The 15,008-nt window shown below is 38.8% G+C and overlaps 1 protein-coding gene across 1 annotated transcript in view; it reads right to left on the reverse strand.

Moving 5' to 3' along the window:
- Window positions 1–15,008, reverse strand: part of XPR1 (xenotropic and polytropic retrovirus receptor 1) — a 133,332-nt gene that overhangs the window by 6,518 nt on the left and 111,806 nt on the right. The window contains exons 12-14 of the mRNA XM_089515910.1: window positions 10,300–10,466; window positions 8,788–8,927; window positions 3,792–4,013 (exon numbers count right to left, since the gene is read on the reverse strand). Coding sequence (XP_089372036.1) covers window positions 3,792–4,013; window positions 8,788–8,927; window positions 10,300–10,466 — 529 coding nt within the window. The remainder of the gene's footprint in view (window positions 1–3,791; window positions 4,014–8,787; window positions 8,928–10,299; window positions 10,467–15,008) is intronic.

A 15,008-nucleotide genomic window follows, 5' to 3' on the forward strand; every position in this document is an offset into this window, starting at 1 on the left:
CTCTGCATAGTCAGCTGTTAGGCACCAAACTAATAGTGTGTATGTTAACAGCCCCCTCTGCTGGGTAGCTGCTCATATGAAAAGAACACACAAACCTTTTATGTCAACATTGGAGCATATGGCCCCACAACAGAAGCAAAGGTGAGTGACTCAAATCCAATTGTTAGTCCCACCTGGAAAAGATCCACTGTATCAAAGAGAACTTGTTAAGTCAACACGTATATAAGTTCTACTGGTTCAATGGGTCTGCTCTAGTTGGGAAAGTAACAATCTGATTTAAGTCTAAATTATCTATTAGACCAAGATCTCCATCCCACCCCAAAAAAGCTTTTTATAACCCATGACCATGAAGCACAAGTGAACTGGCATTTAAAATTTGCAGTATCTCCACTGAATAATTCCAATTTTTTAGTACCTTACATGTCTTAATTATGAGATTATGGATGATGGGACAGAAGGAATGTACCTATCTGGCTACAGTTTAAGAAATACTTTGAATATGACACAGTGAAACTGCCAGAGCACTCAGTTTTGTAACACTGCAGAACTTAAGTATATGTAGACCTGACCAGATACATGCTGACTGGCACTGGGTCAAACCATCACAAAAACAGTTTGACAAAAGAAACTACGTAGTAGATAAAAGTAAAATCTCTACATGAATTATGTTATATAGACCAAATTTAAAATGTTTCAATCTTTCTGGTATTCTCTTTAAAAATATTCTTATTATAACACAATGTAACAATAAATAAAATCTACACAAACCCAAATAGAATGATATAAAAGTGATTGTAAATTTTAAATGCTAGATTTTGCTAAGACAGCTCCCTTAAGGACTTTCCCCTAATATCACTCATTGCGAACAGAAAACGTGCAGCCTTTGCAGCCAGACATCTATTTTGCCCATAAACATGCAGATTATGTTTTAATAGACAGCTATATATACATTCTTCTTCTAAAATCTGATGCAAGTGTTGTTCCCTCAGTGCATGAAGCAAATATGATTATATGTACAAATTCTTCCGCCTGTTTTAAACCACACAGGCACCACCAGGATATTGACTATTCCTGCATCTTTTCACACAGCTGAAAGCATCAGAACTAAATGAACATTAATAAAGCTTGCCCTATCTTTGAATTCCTGCCAATTCTTTTAACGACAAAAAGAAAAAGAGTAAGAGACATTTGTGTACAACAGTGATATTTTAGAATCTGATACAATTTTTGTAGTGAGTTGGGCCTCTACCATCAGGCAGATGGGTTTTGGAGTTCTTCTTCTCAGCCAAATATTGACAGCTATCCAGTGGTGAGAAAAAATTAACTTGCATTAGTGACCTTGTTGGATACTTTTTGCATTCACTTTGAAGTTTGCAGCTGGAAAAAGTTATGAAGAATGAGCACAGACTGGGGGGAGTGAACTTTTCTGTTGCTAACCTGCTTGCCAGTTCATATTGTTATGCGTGGGAGAGGAGGTGCACCACAGCCCAAGTACTACCTATAAATTACAATGCTGGGGAATTTGACCACTGGTCAATGAATAGCTTGGATAGAATTTGTTGGGCAGGGGGCAGTTCTACCATTGAAAGGAGATGCTGGACCTATCAGTGAAAGGGATGGAAAGCTTCTCTGCTGTGTATCATTTGCTGCATCATTTACCTATAGCAATATTACCTATATCAATAAAGTGTATCAGTGTTTATCACAGAAAGAACCCTTGGAAAGGCCTGGAACAAGACAGCTGTTTTTCCGTCACATTTCTGTCTCAAATCTTTCATGCCCATTCCCAGAAAAGCATAATGTCACTACAATAGATGAAACACCCCTCTTCGAAGAATGACTCTTCATTTCCTCGAAGGACCACAAATATAATTAAAATAGTTTTAAACCAATAGTTTCACATCTTTGTATATACTAAGTTTTAAATTTCTGCTGTAACTAGTTCAATTCTATATAAATCCAAAGAAACAGAAGGGAAAATGTTACCAATTGCTGTGGGGCAACTTTCCTTTAACATAGTTTCAGTGATGGTACTATTAGAAGAACATCCCTAACATTGCTAAAAAAATTGCAATTTTTGTTTATGGTTATTTATATTCAAGTTTTTTCCACTTTCAATGGTGGGGCCATGCTCCCAACCCCCACAAATAGGCAGGGCAACTGTAGTCATATTTTTATGAAGATTTTTTGAAATGTGAAATGTTGCAGCATTAAATGCAAGCTTGAGGGAGAAAAGAGTGTGCTAAAGTTATAAACTGCAGCAAAAAGGGGGGAAACCCTATTAATAGTCATCAACACAGGTTAAACAGCCAAGCCAATACCATTAATAAAACATCATACCCTGCTTCAATTAAGCTGCTTTATGAAATTTTGATGTTAAAAAACTCTGGGCACCTATCAACTAGATGTGCATCCGACAGCTGCTGAATGTTGCTTGAGTATGTTATAACTTCTACACTGCACTGCACTATTTACATAGCAATTTAAGGAAATAACTGTACCATCTTCTGGGATATAGGAGATACTGTGAGGCAGACAGAAGTAAATGAAAAGCAGTGGTGCCTATAGACACTGTAGCTGGACACTGTAATATTCAGAGAAATGCAAAGTTCTGGGTGGACATCAACTGTAATGTTAAACTCGATGTCACATGGACTGGGTGTATAGATGTTAGCTGCTTACTATGTCCCTGATAAGGAAACAAGGTATGTAAATGTGTTTGAACAGATTAGGTAAAAGAAAGTAGCCTTGCTCCCCTGTCACATACAGACTTCACACTTTGAGATCTGTGTAATCTGTAATATGAACCCCCTTGCTGGTTTAGGTCTCTGTAGTCGGGTATCTTGTTTTCACACTGGACAATGAGATGCCTGCAGGAACAATAAGCCTCACTTGATCTCACTCTCTAGCAACTGGTACTAGTGCCTCTGATCCAGGAGCTACAGTAGTATGAAAGCATTTATAACTACATACTATTCAAAGTTTGTGTGTTAAAACTCTCTTAAAATTAGAGACACTGCATGACACCCTCTGCAACCAAGGAATTCTTTCATTAAATAAAAAGTCAAGCCAATTTTGCTCACTGTAAATTAATTAATTAATTAATTAAAGTTGTGCAAAACTGGTTAGACAATTTTAAATGAAACAATTCCTTGGCTGCAGTGAATGCAGTTACAATGGTTAAAATTATAACCTTTAGCTGACATAAATGATTTAAGCTTCTGCCTAATAAAAATGGTTAAATCAAACAGCATCTGCACAATTTGTGTAGTTTAGTTTGTTCATTTTGCCTCCCACAGACTTATGGAACCCAGCTTCATAGGGCTGTGTAATTTTGAGATCACTTCTTAAAGAGTGCATTGAATAGCATCTTATAGTACATCTAGAAATGATCAAAATTTAGAAACTTCTTTGAAGTGGGATGCGTAAAGCTCCCACAGTTACATTCTGAAACAGTGTAAACTTGCAAGGATTGTATCACATGCTTGTTCTCAATGTTTCCAATTGCTCATTCTTGTCACTATGGACTGAATTAAGTGCTCTTCAGATAACGGTAGCTTTGCGTTAGCTTACTATATTTCTAAGCTTAATGAATTAACACTGATTCCTTCTTCTTTAGAAAAATGCCTTAAACCGTAATTAAGTAAGCAATGCACTTCCTTGTTCACAAACTCTAGACAAGCTGGGTGTCAGAGTGTGGTTTCATACAGCCATATTTGTCTCAGTGCTCATCAAGCTGAAGTTCAGTTCAAAATGGAAATATTTATGCTACTGATCAACAAAATACATACTGTGAAGCAAGACGTGGTCTATGCAAGGACACACTCTGGCTACGCTTCCAGGCCCGATTTTTCTGGCGATTTCGGACACCATCCTCCTGGTCCATCATCTGTTCAAGCAGGGTTTGATCATCTGCATTTAGTGGTGCTACTGAGATGTCCCTGACAGCTCGGAATTCACCACAGTTGTTCAGGTGCTCATTCTCCAGTCGGAAGAAATTCCACACAAACCGCCTAAGGATATAAAGACAACAGTAAGCTAAAAAATCAAATTAAAAAAGAAAGCATTCATGTAAAACTTTCCTTTCCATTACTGAAATCCAAGAGAAAAGCCATATGAAATAAGAAAGCCATTAATAGATTAATATTTCTGCTTCTCTTAATATCAGATCTCCGTAACAAATTCCATAGCCACCTGATTAATATAATTATATGGCAACCTATTTTTCTCATGTAAGATAAAGACAATTTGCATACCTGTCACAATTACTGTTGTGTGCACTCACACAAATGAGTTATGTGGCAAAGGTACAGTGTGTTTATGGAGTCTTTGTCAAGGACCTCTATGAGTCATATAGTAGTGGCTCCTAGCCTCGTTCTCATAATAGTAAGCATAGCCTCACTCATAACGAGTGTTGCTAAGCTGAAGACCTGCTGTACCTGGAATGATGGGATTCAGAAGAGACTGACTGAGCATTCAGCACCATGGCATTTTGGTGCCTGTGAGGCTTATGACTTTTGCAGAGCAGACAGTGCACCCTGGAGTGGGACCTGAGCAAAAAGAGCACATGCAAGATCTCAAAACCAACCAAGAATGGGACTGGCAAAAAGAAGATTGATGTGAGTGCCTTGAAGGTGGAGCCGATATATCTAGTAAAGGTCTGGATGCTGGAGACAGCCTAGCAGAAGGCTCTTGTCTTGAAGGAGGAGATGATACAGTCACCCTCCCAGCTAGTGAGAATTCCAAGATTTCACCCTGTGAGAGAGTACTGTGAGAGAGGACAACCACCACTAAGTCTTCCACCATGTGAGCGGGTGAGGCTTGTGACTGCATAGCACACAAGTTGTCTCAGGACACAGCTTCCTGAGTCTGCTGAGAGATACCTTCTTGGCTGTAAGAAGCAGATTTGGACTGGACATGGGCTGTTCAGTACAGACTGAAGAGACAGACTAATGGTGCTCCTTAATTCTCAAATACTTTTTTTATTGTGCTTCTTCTTAGCCACTTCTAGCTCTAAGGACCTCCCTGGCGTTGGGGGGGGGGGGAATGTACATGTATGTCACTTGACTATCTGAACTTGCATGTGCAACCTTGGGAATGGTGCGGTTGGTGTCAGCCAGTTATCATTTTGCCCCATGTGAAGCAGAAGATCCCACCAACAGGTGTGAAGCAGACTTTGGGTATTGTTCTGTTATTTTGATGCCAACAGCCATCAATGTTGATGGTCGAGCAGATTTTTCTGTGCTGTTCAGCCCGAAAGGAGTGTTTTTGACTCTAACCCATTATTCTTTCTTGCTTGGGGTGTACAGGCACAAGAGTGGATGCAAGCAGAGACCACATGCGCCTCATCCAAGCATCTTAGGCATCTTCAACGTCCATCCTGTCCAGGAATTTTGGTGCTGCAAGAGATACACTTTTTGAACAATGTCAGGGAGAAGGTAGGCCCTGAGGTCAAGTGGGACATTGACTGCCAAATGCTAGATGGTCCATAGAATTCTAAGAATTGGCAAAGCCAGAGTTAAAGTGGCGAATGGCATAAACAAAAGAAAAAGTAACGAAGAGCAGTTCCTCACAATGCTGCAGCAAATGAAAAGGAACTAGTGGTTTTGGCAGGATGTCCCATACATAGGGTTGCTGGAGGTGGGCAGGGCTACTGCTAAAATACATTTATTAGTTTTTAGAATGTCCTGAATGGAGTTCTGCGCAGGCGCAAGATTGTGTGAGGAAAAGAGACGACAAAGAACCAGCACTTCAGATGTGCCAAAAAACAAACAAATTTTCAGTGTAGTGACGGCTCCCATGCAGTGTTTACCTAGAGGAAACCTTCCCCACTTTCTCATGAACCTAAATGGCACAATCTCTTTGCACAGTAACTTACTACAAAATAAACACATGTATAAAGTAGTGAGCATCTTGGAAGAAAAAGTGGAACCAAAATGCCAGATTACAAAGTATTGCTGAACAGGGCTGACTGAGGCCTACAATAGACAAAAACCCAATGTTGCTTAAAAAACTACATGTTAGGAATAAATACCTGTAACTTGCTGATCTTTTCTTTAATGTGTACATTCTCATTAAGTGTAAAAAAAATGCAACAACTTTTTAGAATGTACTGTGAATGTACTATGTAGTATTTTACATAGACTAAAGTTCCACAGGTATGTTTAACTGCCATAATTGCTGTTGATGGAAATACTGCAGTTCTCTTTACCAGGTGTCTGAATATTCTGGTATATTCTGAAAAATTGTGCAATGAAGAAAATAACACAGAATGGAGGGCTCACTGTACAAGAACGATTAGGAACAAGACAGAGCAATAGGGTGATGTAGAAGATATTAATGATTCCCCTCCCAATTATGTATCATGGACCACACAGCCCACTTGATTATTTTATTGTTAACAATGTATTTCAATTGACAAATTTTAATTGTAACATGTTTAATTCTTTTTTAAGGGGGGACAGGGATATTATATGTACAATTTATTGTATATTGGACTGATTTTTAGATGTAAGCCGCTTTGATTGTTTGGCAACAGAAAAGCAGGGTGTAAATAAAGTTGTTTTGTTATTATTATTATTACTACTACTACTACTACTACTACTACTACAAGCATCCACAGTACATCCTCTTTAGGATTGTGAAATTAATGGGCAGGTTTACTCGTATCTATTTTATTGTTTGTATGTACAGCACTGTGCAAATCTACAGAGCTATATAAATAATAATAATAATAATAATAATAATAATAATAATAATAACTGGTGGTCAATTTATCTGTTATGATATAAGTCTTCTGTCTCCCAAGGGGGGACCACTCACCAAAACCCTTACTGTTCTATTGTAGGTTAGCTGGAGTTTCTGGGTATTTTTGAAAGATAGCCTCATTTAGAACATTTTTGGCCCAAGACAGACAGGCCAAAAGCGCCGTCTTGCCACTGAAACTAGGGGTCCCGAGCGCACAGCAAGCACACGCTCCAGAACCCTAGCACATGCCAATGGCGCATTGGTGACGTGCAAGTGGTGGCCTAAGTTCTTTTTGGGGCGGAGGGACGCCGGGCAGTTTGGCTGCTCCAATGTCCCTCCGGAGGGAAACAGGCCACCTCCAGTCCAGCCTAAATCACAGGTATGTACCGGGCCTCAGTTAATGTAACCTGGAAGAGTGAGAGCCAGTGTGGCACACTCTACAACTCTGGAGACCAGGGTCCAATTCCCAGCTCAGCCTCCTCTGAACATATTTTGCCAAGAAAATCCCACTATAGGGTTAAGGTGGCCATAAGTTGGAAATGACTTGGAGGCACACAACAGCAACAACAACCTGGAAGGAAGATTACATGTGATACCATGGCCAGGTCTTTTCTCTCCGTAAATGGACACAACCGGAACACCAGCAATAGCTGGGCAAAAGAATCCTGGCCACAAGATCTAGGAGTCCTAGTAGACCACAAGTTGAACATGAGTCAACAGCGTGATGCAGCAGCTAAAAAAGCCAATGTGATTCCAGGCTGCAGCAACAGAAATATAGTGTCTAGATGAAAGGAAGCAACTCTATTCTGCTTTGGTCAGGCCTCACCTGGAATACTGTATCCAGTTCTAGGTACCACAATTCAAAAAAAGATGTTGACAAGCTGGAGCATGTCCAGAGGAGGAAGGCCAAAATGGTGAACGTTCTGGAAACTGCCCTATGGGGAGAGACTTTGAGAACTGGGTATGTTTAGCCTGGAGAAGAGATGGTTAAGAGGTGATATAATAGCCCTGTTTAAGTATTTGAAGGAGTGTTATATTGAGGATGGAGCAAACCTGTTTTCTGCTGCCCCAGAGAATAGGACACGGAACAATGGACTCAAGCTACAGGAAAAGAGATTTCATTTAAACATTAGGAGGAACTTCCTGACAGTAAGAGCAGTTCGACAGTGGAAGACACTCCCTCGGAGAGTGGTGGAGTCATCTTCTTTGGAGATTTTAAAGCAGAGGCTGGACGGTCATCTGTTGGGCGTGCTTTGATTGTGTATTCCTGCATGGCAGGGGGTTGGACTGGATGGCCATTGTGGTCTCTTCCAACTCTATGATTCTGTGATTCCTATTTTAACCGTAAAAGATCCTACCCAAAGTCTCTTATTACACCCAATAACTATTTGTGTTTTTAATGTCTCTTTCTACAATACTACAAAGCTAGAAACATGCTATTATAGGTTTTCGGCTTCCTAGGTTGTTCATTTGAGTGAGTGGGTGCAATTACATTTCTATACCGCTTATCAGTGCACTTCAGCACTCTCTAAGCGGTTTACAAAGTGTAAGCTAATTGCTCGCAATAATCTAAATACTCATTTTAGTGACCTCGAAAGGACACAAGCCTGAGTCAACCCTGAGCCCCTGACTGGTACTGTACTCAGAACCTAATGGTTTGTGAGTGAGTGGCTGCACTAAAGGCATTTAACCACTGGTGGATAATATGGATAAACAAAAAAGCGGGTTCTGTATAAAGGCAGTAACATGTCACTTGTGATTGCCTTGAAAGTCTTTCAACTGTAGTTCATGCATCTTCTATCCTTCTATCCACTATCTTGAGGGAGAGAAAGGCAAGCCAGCTCTAATAGGCCTCCGAGGGAGAGCAGATCGGCTGAACTTTCCCCCTTCCTCACTTCCATTCCCTTCTCCTTTTGTGTCTTGTCTTTTTTAGATTGTAAGCCTGAGGGCAGGGAAATGTCTAATTAACAAATTGTAAGCCGCTCTGATAGCCTTGGCTGAAGAGCGGGGTATAAATAAAATAAAATAAAATAATCTTACCGGAAAACCTCAAGTGGGGCGAACACTGTAGCAATGATGTCCCCAGCATGAGGGTGGATTTTCATGGCAGTGAGAGAGATCTGGATAGTCCATGCAAATCGCAAAATCACATCCTCTACAATGGCACAATAGTAATAGGCCTGAAGAAACACAAAGAAAAAGGAATTTTTACATAGAGTAAGGTTATCTCCCAGATCCATAGCCTCCAAAAAAGTACAGAACAAAAGAGGTATGCAACCCTCTATTTGCGTGCATACTTACTGTATATATTCATGTATAAGCCTAGAAATTTACATCAAAAAATTGACACAAAAAACCTTATCCACAGGTCAATGTAAGTACTGTATCTGAACTCTTATTTAAAAAAAGAACCATCCCCTGTGAAAAGCAAGCATATAATCTACTCTCTCGTCCATCCAGCCTTAAGAGTGAGCACAAAGAGTTATGTCTGCTGGAATTTTGTAAGTTCTTGTACATTGCTTTGCTTTGCTTCATCTTTAGATCCTTTGTGATATGCCCCTAGGTTTTACCCTCGATTTATCCATGGATCATATCAAAATCCATAATTTTGGTCCCAAAATTTGCCCTTGACTTATACATGAGGTCGACCTATATTTGGTAATATGGCCTCTGTGAAGGTAAAACAGTCATATTATTTTGCTGCTAGATATAAATGTAGTTCAGGAATTTCTGAGATGAAGTTCTAACAGTTCAATGATACATGAACAAAAATGGTCATCAAAGCTTCACTTCTTATGGTTTGACAGTGAGCTAGTATGCTTTTTACTCCAGTGTTGTTTTCTAAATAACCTTTTACCATAGAGCAAGGAAGTTTCTACAGCACAAATGACCACACCTGCTCAAAAATAATGTAGACATCTGACAAAAGTTATATACACGATGTTTCCAATAAAGCAGATTAATTGGATGGATGAACAGAGGTATTTTGAAAGCTTGCATCTTGCACATGAAGTTTTGTGTATTTTATATACCTTTTTGCTGCTGTACCAGAAATGTACCACTTGCTAGGTGCCATATACTCTTCTCCCAGCATCTGTCAAAGTTTCTTGCTTTGTATCAGAGATTTCCCCAGGGGAACATCTTTTTTTGTTTGTTTGTTTGTTGTTTTGGTTCATACTACTTAGAAGTATAGGTGGATGTGTATAGGTGTGTGTGAAAGAAGGAGAGGCAGAGCAGAGCAAGAGGGAAAGACACAAACACATAAGACTAAGTGTTAAGGAGGCTGGGTGATAAAGAGGAGACTACTAACAAATCTCCTTCATCCCTCTGGCCCATTCTTCAACGTGGACTTCTGCTTACTGGCCCAATTTTAACTTCTCTCCTTCTCAGTACACCTTTTTGGTCAGCTTCAGTGTTTAAAGTGAATGGGACTCATTAGTTTAAACAGATGTGTGCAGTGCCCTTAGCATGCACATGTTCCAGCGGTTCCACACCCACTCCTAAAACATTTTCAAACTATCATCTCTACAAAAATCATGTGCATATACGTACTTTTTGAGGATACACAATCTCTTCCCGCAGGAAAGTATTTTCACCAGCATTCTTATCAAAGAGGCCCCAGTCCATCTTCAAATCCCAGATAAGGGTGTAGCAGGAGCTGATAAAATAGAAGACGATCCACAGGTAGAAGAACACTGTGGTGTCACCATGGTCGTGCGCTATAAGAAAGAAGAACAGTAAAGTGAAATAAAACTGAACAGAGCTCACTCAAGTAGGAATGCAGTTTGGCTAGGAATGCCACTGGATTTGTTTTACACAGCTCTTTTTCTAGCATTTTATAACAGCAACACGTACTCATGTTAAACTTAAGTAACACAATATATAAAATATAGGCCTCAAAATCTAAAAAACGAGACGCATGCAAATAAGTGTTTTCAGAAAGACATGAATTCAAGAGCTGATGAAAGTGTAGATTGTTAAAAGACAATCACCTTCACAATGCAACAGAGAGAGATCAACATTGGTGTCTGTCGCTATCACAAGGGTAAAAGAGAAATAAATAGTATTTATGCTGCTGACGTTTATTATGATGATACTGAAGAGAGATGTGAAAACAGATGTGAAAAGAGGAGGCAGGTTCATGTTACTGGATGAAATGTTCAGGGAAAGTTACCACTTCCTTAAGTGGTTACAGCTAGCCTAGTTTCAAAAGGACAGGTACAGAAAACTTTATAGTGTGGGAGTTTCCATTAAAAGAGACAGACTTATATGTTTGTCTTTTGTGAGCAATTTTAATGATATAATATATACCACTAAAGTGGAAACATGCAAAATTTCAGAATGACAGGATTGGCTTTCGTTGTTTTTGAAGGGGCATATAGAGAAATGGTTTACTTTCCTTCACTATCTTCCTTTGGAGGTGAGGCCTAATTCTTCGAAAAAGAAATTTCATGCTGGAATGTCTGGCTAAGGATTTTGTAAGATTTTAGGACAGGTGTAGGGCTAAGGATTTGGAGGGACCAGTTTAAAACATTATTTTCTATTCAGTTGGCACCAAAATCACAGAATATGCAACAAAGCAGGGTAAATGACTAGTGTGGAATATACAATGGCAGAGGAAAGAGAATGAACATTTTCCAAGTAAGTGTAGAATAAATATCCTTCAAGGTGCCATGTACTCCAAAAAATAACTAACCTTTGAAAAACAACAACACTTTCCCCCTCTTGAGAGAGAAAGCAGCTAAAACACCAAAAGCCCTGGAATAGTGCAATAATACATTTTAACATCCCTCTACAAAAGAACTGTGATTAGAAAACCCTGGTAAAAAATGCCTACTGTGTTTAGAAGGTAGAGTTGCCTATCACAGACTTGACCCCACTCCCCCAACGTTTTCCTGATATGGAAGTAAAGGAGAAATGTACCTGTTTTTGAAAACATACTCTTCTCTTCATCCATCTGAATCTAAATTGTTTATGAATCTTCAAGAGCGTTTAGATTCTGATTTGGTCTACTTTAGAGGAGCTCTTGTTTTGATTCGCTTATCAATTGCATCTTCCTAAATCAGGTGAATGTGGCTCTTGATCTGAGATTCATCTGAAGCCAAACGACACCTCTAACATCTATTTTGTGTCTGTGTGTTTAGAATGGAGGCAATGGCAAAGCGTGTGTTTAGAGTGGCCAAGTGAAGCAGAAATGGGGAAAACCACTGGGGAAAAGAGTCAAAACTGGCGAGCTTGCAAGTTTATTATTTATTTTATTTTTATCCTACTTTTCTCCCAACACAGGTCCCTACGAAATACAATAAAAATCTTATTATAACAAAGGTTTAACAATAAACAAAACAATTCTAATAAATGCACAATGTTAAAAGGGTTTTAAAAAAGTGAAAACATAATTAAAAGGCTATAAGGACAACATACCATGTTAAAATACCTTCCTGACACATGGGTTAAGAGCTGAAGGCCTGCTAAAATAAAATCTTTGCACACCAGAGAAGAGGCCAACCTAGCCTCTTTCAGGAGCGATTTCCATAGCCTAGAAGCAGCCACATGAGAAGGCTCTGTCCTGTGTCCTCACTGTCTGTGATAGCGGTGGGACTGAGAAAAAGCCCTCCTCCAAGGATCTTAAAATTCAGGCACGCTGATAAAGGGAAATATAATCTTTTCTTATAGTCCCCCCCCCCCCCCAGATTACAGCAGTTCCTACAGCCTCCCAGTTAACTTCTCACAATCCTAGCTGGTGATCACAAAAAACACCCCATATTGGAATAGTTTTGAAAAAGAAAAGTGTTCAAAAAGTATATACAGTGCAACAAAGAAATACCAGACTTGGTTGTAAAAACTAAACAGCAATCATTGTGACAACTGCACAATTGTAAACTATTATGGTGTATTTATCTGACAAGTATAATTATTTCATAAACATGAAATACTACCTATGGGATATTTTATTTAAATTAATTAATTAAACCAGTCATATTCTCTTGCCAATATAAAAGGCAATTGACCCCATTCCACTGTGCTGCCCATCAAACACTCAGGTATCTGTAATACTGTAGCACAGCTATTATCATGAATGCAAAATAATTCCAGAAATTAGAAAATTCCCAAAACAAAATACTTTATACTATTAAAGCACAATTAGGCTGTCATTACCATTTTGTCCAGTAGGTGGAACTACATGCTCCACTCATTGAAACACAAGGCTTGAAACCTTCAAGCCAAAGAATTTGCATTACCAGCAAAAACTTCATCATTCCACATGGCAAGTCTAGACAATGTGGGGTAGTAGGCTATATTTCAGAGGAAGAAACTGGCTAAAGCACATTGAGTATTCCTTGCTTAAGAAAACCCTATGAAATTAATGGGGCCGCCTTAGATCGACAGGCGACTTGCAGGTGCACGCACACAGACACATCGTACCCTTTACAAAAAACAGTGGTGAAACTCTGCTACCTTGGAGGAAACAGAAGATTGCCTCCAGAGTTATTTATACAGTAGATGATTATTATTATTATTATTATTATTATTATTATTATTATTATTTATACTCCACTCTTCAGCCAAGGCTATCAGAGCGGCTATGCAATGAAATAAGTGAAATTTAAGTTAGTTGTGAATGCTCTGTTCTAATAACTAGTCTGGCTCCAACCCAAAGTCCTGTGCTATCTTGAAAACTTATAGATTACTGTGACATAAGCATACATTCATGCAAAAGTCAATTTTTGATTCGCCCCCCGAATCAAACCATCATACTTTTAAGGAAAGGATCTGTGAATGCTAAAGCTGGGATTGTCTCATTCCAATTTGTCCATCTATTTACAAACATTTCACATAAGCTCAATGTGCCATATACAGTACTGTCCATTGCTCAACTTCACTGGCACAACCAAATGGAGATGATCACTAAGGCACAGGGTTCTGGTGCCAGCTGACTCCAAATGATGCTAAGGTCCAAGGAGGCTCACTAACCAGTCGAGAGACAGCAGTATGTTCCAAAGCATGATCCATGATGACGCCCTTGACAAAACCAGACTGCCAATGTTCAGTAGTGCTTCAACCTCCTCCCCATTGTCCCTTGTGAATATGTCAAACTCAATGCATGGGTCTTCAAATAAAGAGACTAGATTTTGTGCCAAAGGTGTGATAAATATATATTTGTTAGAAAATGAAAAGAAAGTTGGCATAATGCTATCTCAGAACTTTAGTGTTAACTGAAATATTAAAAATCATAAATATTTGTACACTGGAGATGTTTCCAAGCAAAATAAAGGTAATGTCAGATAAACCTAGCTCTAATTAGAGCTACCACCACCACTTTCATGAGATAATTTTGGTACACTTGCTGGTGCAGAAATATCTTTGCTTTTGTCCACATACTTGGAGAATAATGTCCCCTTTTCCTCTTCCCAACCAACCAGCAGAATGAATATATCAGGCTTCAGTTTTTGCTGAAGCAGACCCTGTTTTGACATTAATGCAAGCCAGGTTAAAATATACTATTTTAAACCACAAACAAAAGAACTGAAGTTGGTTTGCTTAACAGATGACTAGAATTTATTTTCAACTACAGCTCCTAGTTTGCAGAGAATGACAAACCAGGAAATCAGCTGAAATTAAGTTTTCATGTATTCCTCTTTCTGGTTATAGTGGAGTGATGAGATATGAGAAAGAAACTTCTGTCTAGCACTTCACGTGGGTTCTTTGTGCAAAAAGTTCTTTTTCCTACTCATGCAAAGAATCCTAAATTAAGGTTTACTATGTGCACTCTCCTTTTATTTGTCTATTTATCCTTATTTTCATTTTATGGGAACTGGCAAAATGTTTCCCTTTGCAACATTATAAAACGTTAAGGACATCATAAACATTCTTCTTAACGCTAAATTTGAATACATCAAAAGTTGAAGGAACATTATCTAGAAAAGAATTGTGGACATAATATGACAGGCAAAATAAGTTGGTTCAAGTTCTACAACATTTCACAGAGATATAACTTACATTCAAAATAAAACTTGTTATACATATAGCAGTAATTAAGAACAGCTGTATCTATTGCATTTAACAGTCCTACACCAAAGAACCGCAAAGAGTTTAAAAACAAACAAACCTGGTTCTATTATTTATTTGGTTTGGGGATTTTGTATAATATCTAGCCTCTGGAAAGCATCTTTCCACTGTGATAGTATCACTTACTGCACATGTAAAATCTGATTTTCTTGATGGCAGACCACGTGAAAAAATTACTCCAATGTGGATTAAGG

Source organism: Sceloporus occidentalis, unplaced genomic scaffold, assembly GCF_023333645.1.
Source record: "Sceloporus occidentalis isolate IW3139 unplaced genomic scaffold, rSceOcc1.0.p SCAF_3, whole genome shotgun sequence".
NCBI lineage: Eukaryota > Metazoa > Chordata > Lepidosauria > Squamata > Phrynosomatidae > Sceloporus > Sceloporus occidentalis.